We start from the raw sequence: 16525 nt of genomic DNA on the forward strand, positions 1-16525 counted from the left end.
CAAGTGTTTAAAAGCAAAATTTTGATATTTTTGACAAACTTCCCAAAATCAAATTCTAAATGAAGTCTTTTTAACTTAGATCTAACTTTGAGATATGAGATGTTTCAGAAGGCCCCTGAAATATCTCAGAGATTTGTCCTCTCTCCTTATAAAAAGGGAGATGTTAAACTAATTAAGCTTATTTGACATGTTAAATCACACAGGAGGGATTGTCAAAAAAAGAAGTAATGCTAAGCCTGCTTTATGTTGTGTCTGTAGAGGTATATAAGTGTTATAGAAACTATGAAATTTCTGGAATTCTGATGGTCCTGGCATAATGTTATCAATCATAATCCTAGTTATTATCTTTAAATGGTGTATGTCACAGAGATAACTTAATTTCCTTGTCAATTGCACTGTAATCAGCACTTTAACCATGCATTTTTTTTAACATCTTTATTGGAGTATAAGTGCTTTACAATGGTGTGTTAGTTTCTGCTGTATATCAAAGTGAATCAGCTCTATGTATACATATTCCCTCATATCCCCTCCCTCTTGCATCTCCCTCCCACCCTCCATATCCCACCCCTCTAGGTGGTCATAAATCACTGAGCTGATCTCCCTGTGCTATGTGGCTGCTTCCCACTAGCTACCTATTTTACATTTTAACTCTTTTGTCATTTATAGACAGTTATTGTTTTACTTTGATGCTTTTACAAATACGTTTCATCCTTACAGAGATTCAGAAAGGCCTCTGATACTTTGTCTAGAGTACAGTTTTCTGATAAACTCTCAGATCATACTACTGAATTGGGTAAGAATTTACAGAACTCTAATGAAGAAACAGATGGCTTCAAAAAAGTGCTAACAAAGGATCAAGAATTAATTCCACAGGACTGAATGAACTGTATAGGATGATTATAATGTTTGTTTAAAACATTGCTGGTTCTTTTATGTTTTGCTTTTCCAGATTTAAGGAAAACGTTTCTCTCAAGCTATCTATGACTGGCAGCAATTTGATAAATGATAACTTTGTAAACAAAGATAGAACATTTCTCTTTTTCTCCCTACCTGATCCCTCCAGAATTTGGAAACTCTTTAGTGAGTATTCTTATTTTCATGGCAATATAGTTACTTGCATAAGTTCAATAAGAATCTGTTCTCCTTATAACAGGACACAATTGGAAACATTGGTTATATTATCAAGGCGTTGACTGAAATGTCATATTTGACAGAGGCATCATTGACTCAGATATGACAAGACAGCTTTAAAGTACTAAGATTGACTTTATGGAGCCAATAATGACTCTTGGAAATATTTACCTAGTACCATGCATACAGGGTTTCCAGAAGTCTTACCAGGTGAGTAAGGAAGGTCAGTCCCTGTCAAGTGCAGGAACCTCAAGATAGTTTGGGGGCCTCAAGAAGAGAGGAATTTACCCAAATCTGTACGTATTGCAGTCAGAGTCTGATAGCAAGTCCTTATTTGACTTTCCTGGCTTGAGAGGCCTTTTAAAAGTTCAATCTGATATTCCTTTTGAAAAGTTCCAGCAAAGCAGATTGAAAAGAGCCTATATGATCAGTTGTTATTCTTTCCTTTTAAATTTTTATTGCAGTATAGTTGATTACAATGTTGTGTAAGTTTCAGGTGTAGAGCAAAGTGAATCAGTTATATGTAAACATATATCCACTCTTTGGTAGATTCTTTTCCCATATAGGCCATTACAGAGTACAAACCCAAAACAATTAAGAAAATGGTAATAAGAACATACATATCAATAATTACCTTAAATGTAAATGGATTAAATGCTCCAACCAAAAGACATACACTGGCTGAATGGATACAAAAACAAGAACTGTATATATTCTGTCTACAAGAGACCCAATTCAGACCTAGGGACACATACAGACTGAAAGTGAGGGAGTGGAAAAACATATTCCATGCAAATGGAAATCAAAAGAAATCTGGAGTAGCAGTTCTCATATCAGACAAAATAGACTTTAAAATAAGGACAATTACAAGAGACAAAGAAGGACACTACATAATGATCAAGGGACCAATCCAAGAAGAAGCTATAACAATTGTAAATATTTATGCACCCAACATAGGAGCACCTCAATACATAAGGCAAATGCTAACAGCCAAAAAAGGGGAACTTGACAGTAACACAATAATAGTAGGGGACTTTAACACTCCACTTTCACCAATGGACAGATCATCCAAAATGAAAATAAATAAGGAAACACAAGCTTTAGATGACACATTCAACAAGATGGACTTAACTGATATTTATAGGACATTCCAACCAAAAACAACAGAATACACATTCTTCTCAAATGCTCATGGAACATTGTCCAGGATAGATCGTATCTTGCATCACAGATCAAGCCCTGGTAAATTTAGGGAAATTGAAATAGTATCAAGTATCTTTTCCAACCACACTGGTATGAGCCTAGATATCAATTACAGGAAAAAATTTGTAAAAAATACAAACACATGGAGACTAAACAATACACTACTAAATAACCAAGAGATCACTGAAGAAATCGAAGAGAAAATCAAACAATACCTAAAAATAAATGACAATGAAAACACGACCATGTTTTCATTGAAAACAATGAAAAATTTTTTTTCAATGAAAAATAGCCCCGAATAGCCAAAGCTATCTTGAGAAAGAAAAATGGAGGTGGAGGAATCAGGCTCCCTGGCTTCAGACTATACTACAAGCTACAGTAATCAAGACAAAACCTATGTAATTCAGCAAAAGCAGTTCTAAGAGGGAAGTTTATAGCAATACAATCCTACCTCAAGAAATAAGAAACATCTCAATTAAACAACATAACCTTACACCTAAAGCAATTAGAGAAAGAAGTATAAAAAAAAAAAAAAAAACCCAAAGTTGGCAGAAGGAGAGAAACAATAAAGATCAGATCTGAACTAAATGAAAAAGAAATGAAGGAAATGAGAGCAAAGATCAATAAAACTAAAAGCTGGTTCTTTGAGAAGATAAACAAAATTGATAAACCATTAGCCAGACTCATCAAGAGAAAAAGGGAGAAGACTCAAATCAACAGAATTAGAAATGAAAAAGGAGAAGTAACAACTGACACTGCAGAAATACAAAAGATCATGAGGGATTACTACAAGCAACTATACGCCAATAAAATGGACAACCTAGAAGAAATGGACAAATTCTTAGAAAAGCACAATGTTCTGAGACTAAACCAGGAAGAAATAGAAAATATAAACAGCCTAATCACAAGCACTGAAATTGAAACTGTGATTTAAAGTCTTCTAACAAACAAAAGCCCAGGACCAGATGGCTTCACAGGCGAATTCTATCAAATATTTAGAGAACAGCTAACACCTATCCTTCTCAAATTCTTCCAAAATATAGCAGAGGGAGGAACACTCCCAAACTCATTCTAGGAGGCCACCATCACCCTGATACCAAAACCAGACAAGGATATCACAAAAAAAGAAAACTACAGACCAATATCACTGATGAACATAGATGGTAAAATCCTCAACAAAATACTAGCAAACAGAATCCAACAGCACATTAAAATTCTGGAATTCTGATAGTCCTGGCATAATGTTATCAATCATAATCCTAGTTATTATCTTAAAATGATCAAGTGGGGTTTATCCCAGGAATGCAAGGATTCTTCAATATACGCAAATCAATCAATGTGATAAACCCTGTTAAAGAACTGAAGGATAAAAACCATATGATAATCTCACTAGATGCAGAAAAAGCATTTGACAAAATTCAACACCCACTAATGATAAAAACCCTCCAGAGAGTAGGCAGAGAGGGGACCTACCTCAACATAATAAAGGCCATATATGACAAACCCACAGCCAACATCATTCTCACTGGTGAAAAACTGAAATCATTTCCTCTAAGTTCAGGAACAAGACAAGGATGTCCAGTCTCGCCACTATTATTCCACATAGTTTTGGAAGTTTTAGCCACAGAAAAGAGAAGAAAAAGAAATAAAAGGAATCCAAATCGAAAAAGAAGTAAAGCTGTCACTGTTTGCAGATGACATGATACTATATATATAGAGAATCCTAAAGAGGCTACCAGAAAACTACTAATCAATGAATTTGGTAAAGTAGCAGGATACAAAATTAAGGCACAGAAATCTCTTGCATTCCTATACACTAATGATAAAAAATCTGAAGGGGAAATTAAGGAAACACTCCCATTTGCCATTATAACAAAAAGAATAGAATAATTAGGAATAAACCTACCTAAGGAGAAAAAAGACCTGTATGCAGAAAACTATAAGACATTGATGAAAGAAATTAAAGACTATACAAACAGATGAAGAGATATACCATGTTCTTGGATTGGAAGGATCAATATCGTGAAAATGACTATACTACCCAAAGCAATCTACAGATTCAATGCAATCCCTATCAAACTACCAATGGCATTTTTCACAGAACTAGAACAAAAAATTTCACAAATTGTATGGAAACACAAAATAGCCCCGAATAGCCAAAGCTATCTTGAGAAAGAAAAATGGAGGTGGAGGAATCAGGCTCCCTGGCTTCAGACTATACTACAAGCTACAGTAATCAAGACAATATGGTACTGGCACAAAAATAGAAATATAGATCAATGGAACAGGATGGAAAGCCCAGAGATAAACCCATGCACATTTGGTCACCTTATCTTTGATAAAGGAGACAAGAATATACAATGGAGAAAAGACAGCCTCTTCAATAAGTGACACTGGGAAAATTGGACAGCTACATGTAAACGAATGAAATTAGAACCTTTCCTAATGGCATACACAAAAAATAAAGTCAAAATGGATTAAAGACTTAAATGTAAGGTCAGACACTATAAAACTCTTAGAGGAAAACATAGGCAGAACACTTCATGATATAAATCACAGCAAGATCCTTTTTGACCCACCTCCTAGTGAAATGGAAATAAAAACAAAAATAAACAAATGGGCCCTAATGAAACTTTAAAGCTTTTTCACAGCAAAGGAAACCATAAACAAGACAAAAAGACAACCCTCAGAATGGGAGAAAATATTTTCAAACAAAGCAGCTGACAAAGGACTAATCTCCAAAATATACAAGCAGCTCATGCAGCTCAATAAGAAATAACAAACAACCCAATCCAAAAATGGCCAGAAGACGTAAATAGACATTTCTCCAAAGAAGATACACAGATTGTTAAAAAACACCTGAAACGATGCTACTAATCATTAGAGAAATGCAAATCAAAACTACAATGAGGTATCACCTCACTCTGGTAAAAATAGCCATCATCAAAAAATCTACAAACAATAAATGATAGAGAGGGTGTGGAGAAAAGGGAACCCTCTTGCACTGTTAGTGGGAATGTAAATTGATACAGCCACTATGGAAGAAAGTATGGAGGTTCGTCAAAAAACTAAAAATAGAACTACCATACGACCCAGTAATCCCATTACTGGACATATACCCTGAGAAAGCCATAATTCAAAAGGAGTCATGTACCAAAATGTTCATTGCAGCTCTATTTACAATAGCCAGGACATGGAAGTAACCTAAGGTTCCATCGACAGATGAATGGATAAAGAAGATGTGGCATATATATACAATGGAAAATTACTCAGCCATAAAAAGAAACGAAATTGAGTTATTTGTAGTGAGATGGATGGACCTAGGGTCTGTCATACATAGTGAAGTAATTCAGAAAGAGAAAGACAAATACCGTATGCTAACATATATATGGAATCTAAAACAAGAAAAAACAATGGTTCTGAAGAACCTAGGGGCAGGACAGGAATAAAGATGCAGAGGTAGAGAATGGACTTGAGTACACGGGGAGGGGGAAGGGTAAGCTGGGACGAAGTGAGAGAGTGGCATGGACATATATACACTACCAAATGTAAAACAGACAGCTAGTGGAAAGCAGCCGCATAGCACAGGGAGAAGAGCTCGGTGCTTTGTGACCACCTAGAGTGGTGGGATAGGAAGGGTGGGAGGGAGATGCAAGAGGGAGGGGATATGGGGATATAGGTATACATGTAGCTGACTTGCTTTGTTATACAGCAGAAACTAACACAACATTGTAAAGCAATTATACTCCAATAAAGATGTTAAAAAAAAAGAAAAAAAATGCTGAACAATTCAGCATAAATTTTGTTTTCACTGCTTACAGCTGTAACACCATGAGCATTTCTTTGAACTTCTTTATGTCTCCAATGTAAAATGGCTAAGAAATAATCTCTACTAGTAAGGACCAAATGAGACAACATATAAGCAAAAGCTTTGCAAGCTATAAATCACAATAGAAATAGCCCTGTTTTATAATAGATAACGGCCTCAGAACTATTTGTCTTTAAAAAAAAATCATCTGTGAGAAGCCAGCCCATAGAATCTCAGGGATTTCGGACTGAATGCCTAACAAAAAAATGGTTTAAAATAGGGGATGGGGGGGACTTCCATGGTGGTGCAGTGGATAAGAATCCGCCTGCCAATGCAGGGGACATGGGTTCAATCCCTGGTCTAGGAAGATCCCACATGCCGCGGAGCAACTAAGCCTGTGCACCACAACTACTGAGCCTTCACTCTAGATCCCGGGAGCCACAACTACTGAGCTCATGTGCCACAACTACTGAAGCCAACGGGCCTAGAGCCCGTGCTCCCCAACAAAAGAAGCCACCGCAGTGAGAAGCCCGCACAGCCCAACCAAGCGTAACCCCGGCTCACCGCAACTACAGAAAGCCCATGCACAGCAACGAAGATGCAACACAGCCAAAAATAAATAAATAAATAAACGTACTAAAAAAAAATGGGGGGATGGGGGAATAGGATTCAGAAGAAGGAATGAGCACCTAAAAGAATCATACTATCTTCTCTTACATTCTCATCCGTGACTTTTCACCTTAGGGTCTTTGTGATAAAGTGTTGGTAGAAACCATGAGACCATTTATTACAGATTTAATTCATTTATGTAATTGAATTAAACAATTATTGAACACCCACTGTGGACACGTGCTAAGTATTGTGGGGAATGAAAAGCCACGACAACTGTCTCCCAAAAGCTTCTAGTGTAATAGGAGAAAAAGCTATAAAAAGGAATGTAGCATAGGGCTTCCCTGATGGTGCAGTGGTTGAGAGTCCGCCTGCCGATGCAGGGGACACGGGTTCGTGCCCCGGTCCGGGAAGATCCCACATGACGCGGAGCGGCTGGGCCCGTGAGCCATGGCCGCTGAGCCTGCGCGTCCGGAGCCTGTGCTCCGCAATGGGAGAGGCCACAACAGTGAGAGGCCTGTGTACGGCAAAAAAAAAAAATAAAAGTAATGTAGTATAGTGGGGGAAAGCGCTGGGCTTAGAGAGTCAGAAGACAGGTTCAAGTTCTTTGTCCACACTACCCACTTTACCTGGACCATTCCCCATATGCTCCTCCCCATCAGCCACCATCACCTTTTTTTTTTATGTTGGGGTCTAGTTGCTTTATAATGTTGCATTACTTTCTGCTGTACAATAAAGTGAATCAGCTACGTGTATACATACATCCCCTCCCTCTTGGACCTCCCTCCCACCCCACTCCCCCCCATCCCACCCACCTAGGTCACCACAGAGCACCAAGCTGAGCTCCCTGGGCTATACAGCAGGTTCCCACTAGCTATCTCTTTTACACACGGCAGTGCACATACGTCAATCCCAATTTCCCAATCCATCCCACACTCCCTCCCCGCCCACACCCCCCAACTCCCCCCACCTCCCCGCTGTGTCCACACATCTGTTCTCTAACCATCCTCTGATGGCTCAGGAAAGCCTTTCCTGGTTTTCTTGACTTGATCAAATCCCTTGTCTATAATCTTACAATAACCACGAAGCTTTCCTAAGTACCACTTATAACAGTTGGATTTTTGCATTTATTTGTGTATTTGATTCGACGAACTCCATGGAGTCAAGAGCCCTGATTTTACTGTTACACTCCCTGCCCCCTGCGCTGTCCATGAGATAGCACTGTGGCTGGCGTACAACCTGTGCTCATCAGATTTATGAAGGAAGGAGGAAGGGAGAGGGAAATCCTGGCTGACATTTACTAGGTTGCAAAGTTATTGTCCTCTCTGTATCCTCATCTGTAAAATAAAAATGATAATGCCATTTCCTATGGTTGTTATGAGAATTAAATGATATAATCAATGAGATGCTGTTTTATAAAATGTAGAGCAAATAGCATTTTAATAGAAGGCAGACTGCAGAAAGCACTACAGCAGTCAGAGCTAACAAATACAGAGCTAGGAGAGAAGGAAGGACAGGCAATTAATTCCCTCTGGTATTGGGGCAGAGACTGGATCAACTAAGATTTAATAGAAAAGGTGGTATATGGCTGAAGAATGAGTAGGTTTTAATAAGTAGAGATAGAACACCTACCGTCTATATTTACTGTATAGAGAATGTGTGTATGAGTGTGTACAAGTGTCTATCAGTTGAGTCCTCTCCAAAATGTCCCTCTGCAAGGATTTCTGTCTGTTTTGTTCATAGCTGTATTCCCAGTGCCTATAACAACGTCTGGTACTTGACTGTTACTCAATAAATACTTGTTGAATGAATAAGTGAATGAATGAATGGGGGAGATAGGGAATATCAGAAGAAATTTTATGAGTAAAAGCACAGACAAAACAAACTTTCTGATTCCCTTAGAAAGTGGTGCCAATGTGTGGAGTCTGGGCTTGGAGAGACCAGGCTGCAGAAGAGGAGGGAGGGGAGGAAGTAAGGGATCCAGGAAACATGAACACAAATGCTGGTATCTGATGAGCATCCTGGTGGGCTGGTGGACCCAAGATGCCATTTGCATGGCTGATTTGGGGGATTTCTAAGTTTTTAAACTAAAGCCCCTACCACTGACATCTTTCGGTGAAACTGAAGGGGAAATGTTCCCCATTAAAACATTGAAATGAAATGCCCAGAGTCAGGCCTAATAGCCAATCATCACAAAGTTCTTCTCTGAACATTGTGAGTCTTTGGCAACATGTGACATACAGTGACAGTGAAGGAAAAATGTATATGTAATTATAATAAAGATAAAAACTATGAAAATCATCAGGAGCATCTGAATTCAAAACACCAATGAATATAAATCACGTTATTTGCATAGAAATGTGGCATCGCCACAGATAGTGGTTAAAATTCAGAAGTAGATAAATAATGAATAAAATGCCACTTTTAAATTATAAAATAGAAACGTAATTACTCTTATCTTTTGGAAAAATCTCACTCTTAGACGTGCTTAATAAGAGGAGGGGAACAGAAAATAAACTAGGTGCTGAAGATTTTCAGCCAGTACACATCACGTTACTATTTTTTTAATGTTAAAAAATGACTACCTAATCAGTATCTGGGATAATGATCTGTAATCTTACCAGTGTAAGACTGATGATAAATACCAAGTACTGATTTTTTAATAACATGAAAAACAGATATGCAACACATTTTCCGGTAAGAGTCATCCAGCCTTTCTTACTGGGAAATCTTTACTGAACAGCTATTATAATATAATTCAAATAATATCTTTCTTAAGGTATCACTTTAATGCAAATAACCTTACAGCAGACTTTTAATCTATTGACTCTCAAAGCTTATTTTTATCTAAGGCTCACATAGCAAAAGTGTTTGAAATAATCGGGTTCTTATCTAATTACATAAAGACTAATCTAGCACCTCATTTATTTGGAGAGTCTCTGGCATAGCAAACCCATTTAAAATGATGCACAAGAGCAGGTAATTAAAAATTAAGGTTGAAATCAAGATGAAAAAGACGAGATTGAAGCTGGTTTCAATAGCTCTGATTAGTTGCAGAGGGCAGTGTAATGGGAGAAAGGCTTAATACACTTTCAAAGAGCCAAAGAAAGAGGCAGGGTGATGGAATGCAGCTCCCTGAGGCGCCGATGCCTTTTTGAATCTTTCTGCTGTATGTCCAGTTCAAAGCTGATCACATGCAACTAGGAGAGGTGACCTGCTTGAGCACATATGAGTGTTGGGGATTTCTAGTTATAGGGCATCTTCCCCATGTCTCCTGTCCTGGAAGGAAGTGCCAGGCCTCCTGGATAATAAGGGAAGGACACAGCATCCAGATGAGCAGGGCCATTATACATGGGTGCATCAAGGCTGTAGCAAGTGCTTTCGTACAGCAAGCTTGTGAAGTTGCTATATCAAAAACACATACACAATCAAAATTGTCTTTGATGATGCATTTTACAGTTTGTAAATGGTTTTTACATATGTAATCTCACTTCATCCTCACACCAACCCAAGAAAGAACAAGTGCTTTTACTAGGCCCATTTTACAGATAGAGAAACTGAGGTCCTGAAATGTTAAGTAACAAACCTAAGGTGTCGTGTACCTAAGGTGCTGGGACTAGAAGCCAAAACTTTTGACTCTGAATCCCATAATGGACCAGCTCCGTGTTGGTTGATATTTTTTTATTTCTTTCACTCTTACCAGATCTTCTTTTCTTTCTTTGTAAATTTTAGGTTTTATTATTGAAGTATAGTCCATTTACAATATTATATTAGCTTCAGGTGTACAGCATAGTGATTCAGTATTTTTACAGATTATACTCCATTAAAAGTTATCACAAGATAATGGCTATAATTCCCTGTGCTGTACAATACATTCTTGTTGTATGTCATAGTAGTTTATCTCATACATAGTAGCTTGTATCTTACTAGATCTTTCTCTCTTCTCCCTCTTTATTTTTCTTTTACCTATTTCTCTCTCCTTTTCTTTCATTTTGCTCCCTTCCTTGCCATTTCCTTGTTCATTTCCTCTTGCTCCCCTCTGTGCCTTGACTCTGCCAGCAACCTCGGAGCTTATAGCTCAGCCAACCACATGCTGTCAGATCTGAAGAGTCTGGCGATACATTCTGAAAGACAGAAAGCTTTTCTGTTTCTGAGGTTGTTTCTGCTGCAACAAAAGCATTGAGAACCCCCTGAGAACTAGCTGGGCGAAATGAAAGCACCTGCAGGGTAGAGTGAAGTACTTTTCCAAATCCTCCTTTCACGACAAAAGATAAGAATCTCATAGGTCCTTGGGTTCACATGGAAGGGGTTGAACTATGAAAGTATCCCAAAGACGTGGTCTTCCATAAGTCCTTACATCCCTACCCTGAGCCCCAGAAAATAAACCTCTCTCTACCCCTGCTCCAGCAAGACACTAGGGCTGTATACAGCAGGACCACTTACAACACTTTGCTAAATCTGGATCAGTCCCCTTGAGACCATATAAATATATATTGGCTGAGCCATAAAGCAAATGTCTAGGCCTCTATTCCTCTCCCAAGGACCAAGTAAGCTCACCAGTGGGAGTGGTGACTATCTGCAGCAGTTTTGCTGTATGGTCCCTTACCATACAGGGAAGGTAAGGGTAAGGGAAGGGTCCCTTACCAGGGTCCTGGTAAGGGAAGGGTCCCTTACCAGGAGCATTAGCATCATCTGAGAACTTGTTAAAAATGCAAACTCTGGAGCCCCAATCCAGATCTAAGAATTAGAAACCCTGGGAGGGGGGCCCAGCAATCTGTTCATAAGTCCTCCAGGTGATTCTAATGCTGGTTGATGTTTGGGATCTATGTGCAGTTGTGTGGGGACAACCCTGAACTACGAACTGGGATATATGGTACTTCTTCCTGGTGAGGCCCCTAACTCATCAAGGAGTGTGGCTAAAATATGCACCCTCTCCAGACCCCATTTCCTCCCCCAATCTAATGACGAGATCTTCCTTGGTGAGCGCCAGGCACTCTTCTCTCATGCATATTCTGTGAGCCTTCATGAAGTATGGTTTGAGGCAGCAGTGGAGCAGGGCTCCCAGCCCAACATCATCAATATGAGATGCTCTGACTCCACTATCATCTTGCCTTCTTAATGTCTTGAAGGCTATTCTCCAAGAATCTTGAGTTAAATTATAGTTGAACTTGGGTGGAGCTGCCTCAGCTCTCATCTGTAATATGGTTCACATGTCAGCTCAGTTGGGACATAGAACGGGTGGCTCTTGAAGTGACCAGGAGCCAGAAATGAGGGATGGGGCTGACCCCAGGTGGGGCAGGTCAACAAAGACAAACTTCATCCAACTGCCAGTTTCACTGCGGTCTAGCTCCAACTCAGAGTGAAATGTGTAAAAAAAATTGGGGGCCAGTTATAAGACTTGCTGCTATCCTCTTCTCTCACTGAAATGAATAGAATGTTTATCTAGAGAGGTCGCTACATAAAAAAAGAAGCTAATAGCCCAGTAGAGTTTGATTTATCAAGAATTTGGTTGTTATTCTGGGTCATTTGGGCTGACGCACTGTTAGACACACTCAGTAAAAGTCAGCCCGAAAAGGGTCCTCTGTGAGACTGCACTTTGACTTCTATCAAGAGGAATGTCCACTTTAGCCTGTCAGCCACCACACATGTATGGAATCCCTACCGTGTGCCAGAACTAGGGATGCAGTTAACAAGTTAGAGATAGTCCCTTCTTTTGTGGAGCTAACAGTCCAGCAGGAACAAGGCACTTCGCCTAAATGTAATGAGTGCTAGAAGGAAGTGTTATCAGAGCCAATACAGGGGAACTCCCCTAACACAAGGACCTTGTATTAGCAGAAAGCGGCAATCTACTCAGGGACAAGATGGCCACATTTTTAAACCCTAGCATGTCTACAGGATGCAACAGACTCCTATCAATAACCATGGCTCTCTCAGAGGAGCAGGGGAAGACAGGATCCTCCTCAGAGGGGTACTTCCCACCTCCTCCCCACCTTCCCTTCCCCCAGGGATACCCCAGTGGAGGGGGGCTGGGATAGGCATTGATATGTCAGGATAGGGGTGGGGAGAAGGATGAGTATGAACGTTATAACCTATAGCCTGACTTAACTACTTCACACTATTATTTTTAGCTGTTAACATGGTTATTCCCTATTCCGACATTCACTAAAATCACAATTTAAAAGGAATACCCTATGAATTAGGTCTTCTTAATGAAATCCAATCATACACAAATTATTGAATTCTTGGTAAGTAAACGTAAGGCTGTGATGGAGCCTGAGGCTGGACATCCAGCTGCCGCCTGCCTTGTGTTCATCTCCCCACAGCCATCCCATAACAAGGTGTCCAGGAAAAGGGCCACCAGGTACAGAACCAGGTACACACTTACTGTTGTCCTCAGCAACACGACGTCTGCTTCTTGCAAGGAACACGGGATGCAATTTGCCCACACGTGCCAAGCAGGTCTCCAGTAAAACACCAAGGGGAGGATCCCAAAGGAGAAGATAGATCCAGCAAGGCAGAGGGTTTTCCGGCAGCTCTGAGTCCGGTAGCCAAATATCTCCTGGGACAGAACCAAAATGACCCCAAACATTGATTAAGCACAACAAACAACAAATGAACAAATTGGAATTTTGGTGATGAAACTGGTGGGAGGGGCAGAGAGTGAAGAAGCTGAGGAAGGTAAGGGGAGGACAGAGTGAGTGGTTGAGGAAGTGAAGAAGGATCCCTGACAAAGATCCTTCCTTAAACATGATCTCAGGCCTCCAAGAAGTTGCAATCTAACTGGGAAATTCAGTTTCTACAATTTCAGCACGTGGCTACCCCATGCCAAACACTATACTACATGATATGCTATACGGTTTCAGTCTCTCAAGCATCTCCTGAATAGGGTAATATGACCCTCACTCCATAAATGATGAGGCTTAGCTCCGAAAGGCTGAGTGTAATGACTTGTCCAAGGCCACACAGCTGGCAAGTTCTGCTGCCCTGATTCAAACCCAGATCTGTCAGCCTTCAGGTCTTGAACTCAAGCCACAGACGTGATCATGAGCCATGTGACAGAAGGACTGGGTGACGGAACCAGGGAACCACCATGGGCAAGAGGGGCTAGAAAAGGCCTTGAGTTTGGAGTCAGGATTTGGTGAAAGTGTTTGACCAAAAGAGGATGAACAACTAAATCCCAGCTTGCCTTTAAGGGTTTGCGGTACAGGGAGCTATGTCTTCCTACCCTCCTCTCTTGTTTAATAAGAAAAAGAATTTTACATCAAGGGGAAAACACCGCAGAGACAATTTAGTTTATTTCAACTATTGAGCAGCTGCTATGTGCCATGAGGGTACAAATAACAAAAAGATAAGAGACCGACCTCTAATAAATGTATAATCTGGACAAACTTCTTCCTTCCAAGGAAAGCCTGGGACAGAATGGAAAACCACACCTGAAGCTTATGGCCTAGGTCCCACAGCTATATCCCACAAAGTCATAGGTGTACTTTATACCGGTTATAATGGCTACAGTTGAGAGAAAGGAGAGGGTCCGAGTTAAAAGCACATTCTCTGGACCAAAACACTTTGAGTTCAAAGCCTACTGTGCCCCTTACTGGCTGTGACCTTGAACAAGTTAGTTAACCTCTTTATTCCTCAGTTTGTCATCTATAAAATGGGGGTGCTGATAGTACCCCCGTCCCAGGGCTGCTGTGTGTTACTATGTATAAGTGCTATGTAAACATTTACTGCTGCTGCTACGATTTTACTATTTCCCCTAACATAGACCTGAAATTCAACCCCTGGGTTTACTGGCATTTAGAGCTAAGAATTAGTATCAATAGTTCTGCTTTTGTTAGAATTGCCTGTTAGGATAATAAGGGAGCTGGAACATGCATCTTTAAATCCACTGACTTCTCTGTCTCACTTGGTAAAGATATATTATCAGAAAAGTTTCTGTGATCCTTGACGGAAAGCTGCTTTCATGTGCAGTTACTAGATTCCTTTCTCTTATTAGCAGTGCACACGCAGGTGCCAAACGGTTTCCTTAGGTAGTGTCCACATCTGGCATGCCTTTGATAAAATGCTTACCTCATCTCAGAAATACAAGCTCTTGACTCATTTTGCAAAGTAGAATGTCTATCCTGACATAAATATTCTTCTGTCCCCCACTCAAGCTGTTGCTCCCCAGATGCCAAGCCTGAGATGCTCTGTCCCTTCACCACGCTAGAAACAATGCTTTGTTGGTTTCATACCAAGCAGGGTCCCAATTCTAAATTCCAGACACCTGTCTGAGTCCATCCCACTGTCTTTTCCCACATGCTTTTATTATATTCCTACACTTTGGAACAGATCAACTTCTACCCGCCCTCCCCATCTGGCCATTTTTTCATCTTTTTAAAATATTATATTTAAAAGGTTGCTTATCTTGCCATTCAATCTAGCTCCTCATATAATATAACGAAGTTATGCCAGTTCTATAAGCACAAACCTCCCTGTCAATGTGCATTCTTTTACAGGCTATGCAATGAGAGCTCTGTGTAGTTTCCAAAGTGTCTTCATGTTCATTATCAAAGTAAAGCAGGAATGATGACCTTCCATTTCCAGCTAAGAAAACTGGAATTTAAAGTAATTATAGGACTTCCCTGCTGGCGCAGCGGTTCAGAATCCTCCTGCCGGGGGGCTTCCGGGAAGATGGCGGAAGAGTAAGACGCGGAGATCACCTTCCTTCCCACAGATACAACAGAAATACATCTACACACGGAACAACTCCTACAGAACACCTACTGAACGCTGGCAGAAGACCTCAGACCTCCCAAAAGGCAAGACCCACCCCCCACGTACCTGGGTAGGGCAAAAGAAAAAAGAATAAACAGAGACAAAAGGATAGGGACGGGACCTGCACCAGTGGGAAGGAGCTGTGAAGGAGGAAAGGTTTCCACACACTAGGAAGCCCCTTCGCGGGTGGAGACTGCGGGTGGCGGAGGGGCAAAGCTTCGGGGCCGCGGAAGAGAGCACTGCAACAGGGGTGCGGAGGGAAAAGCGGAGAGATTCCCGCACAGATGATCAGGGCCGACCGGCACTCACCAGGCCGAGAGCCTTGTCTGCTCACCCGCCGGGGCGGGCGGGGCTGGGAGTTGAGGCTCGGGCTTCGGTCGGAGCGCAGGGAGAGGATTGGGGTGGCGGTGTGAACACAGCCTGCAGGGGGTTAGTGCACCACGGCTAGCCTGGCGGTGAATCCAGGGAAAAGTCTGTACCTGCCGAAGAGGCAACAGACTTTTTCTTCCCTCTTTGTTTCCTGGTGCAAGAGGAGAGGGGATTAAGAGCGCTACTTAAAGGAGCTCCAGAGATGGGCGCGAGCCGCGGCTAAAAGCGCGGACCCCAGAGACGGGCATGAGACGCTAAGGCTGCTGTTGCCGCCACCACCAAGAAGCCTGTGTGCGAGCACAGCTCACTATCCACACCCCTCTTCTGGGGAGCCTGTGCAGCCCGGCACTGCCAGGGTCCCAGGATCCAGGGACAACTCCCCCGGGAGAACGCACGGCGCACCTCAGGCTGGTGCAATGTCACGCCGGCCTCTGCCGCCGCAGGCCTGCCCCGCACTCCGTGCCCCTCCCTCCCCCCCACTCCAGCCTGAGTACGCCAGAGCCCCCAAATCAGCGGCTCCTTTAACCCCGTCCTGTCTGAGCGAAGGACAGACGCCCTCCAGCGACCTACACGCAGAGGCGGGGCCAAATCCAAAGCTGAGCCCCGGGACCTGTGAGAACAAAGAAGAGAAAGGGAAATCTCTTCCAG

The 16525-nt window shown here is 41.5% G+C and overlaps 1 protein-coding gene across 1 annotated transcript in view; it reads right to left on the bottom strand.

Annotated features, from left to right (window-relative positions):
* The window catches only part of ATP13A4 (ATPase 13A4), a 100956-nt gene extending 87616 nt beyond the window's left edge, over positions 1-13340 (bottom strand). Inside the window, exon 1 of the mRNA XM_065875838.1 lies at positions 13137-13340. Coding sequence (XP_065731910.1) covers positions 13137-13340 — 204 coding nt within the window. The remainder of the gene's footprint in view (positions 1-13136) is intronic.
* Positions 13341-16525: the final 3185 nt, after the last annotated feature.

This window comes from Phocoena phocoena, chromosome 4, assembly GCF_963924675.1.
Source record: "Phocoena phocoena chromosome 4, mPhoPho1.1, whole genome shotgun sequence".
NCBI classification, from domain to species: Eukaryota; Metazoa; Chordata; class Mammalia; order Artiodactyla; family Phocoenidae; genus Phocoena; species Phocoena phocoena.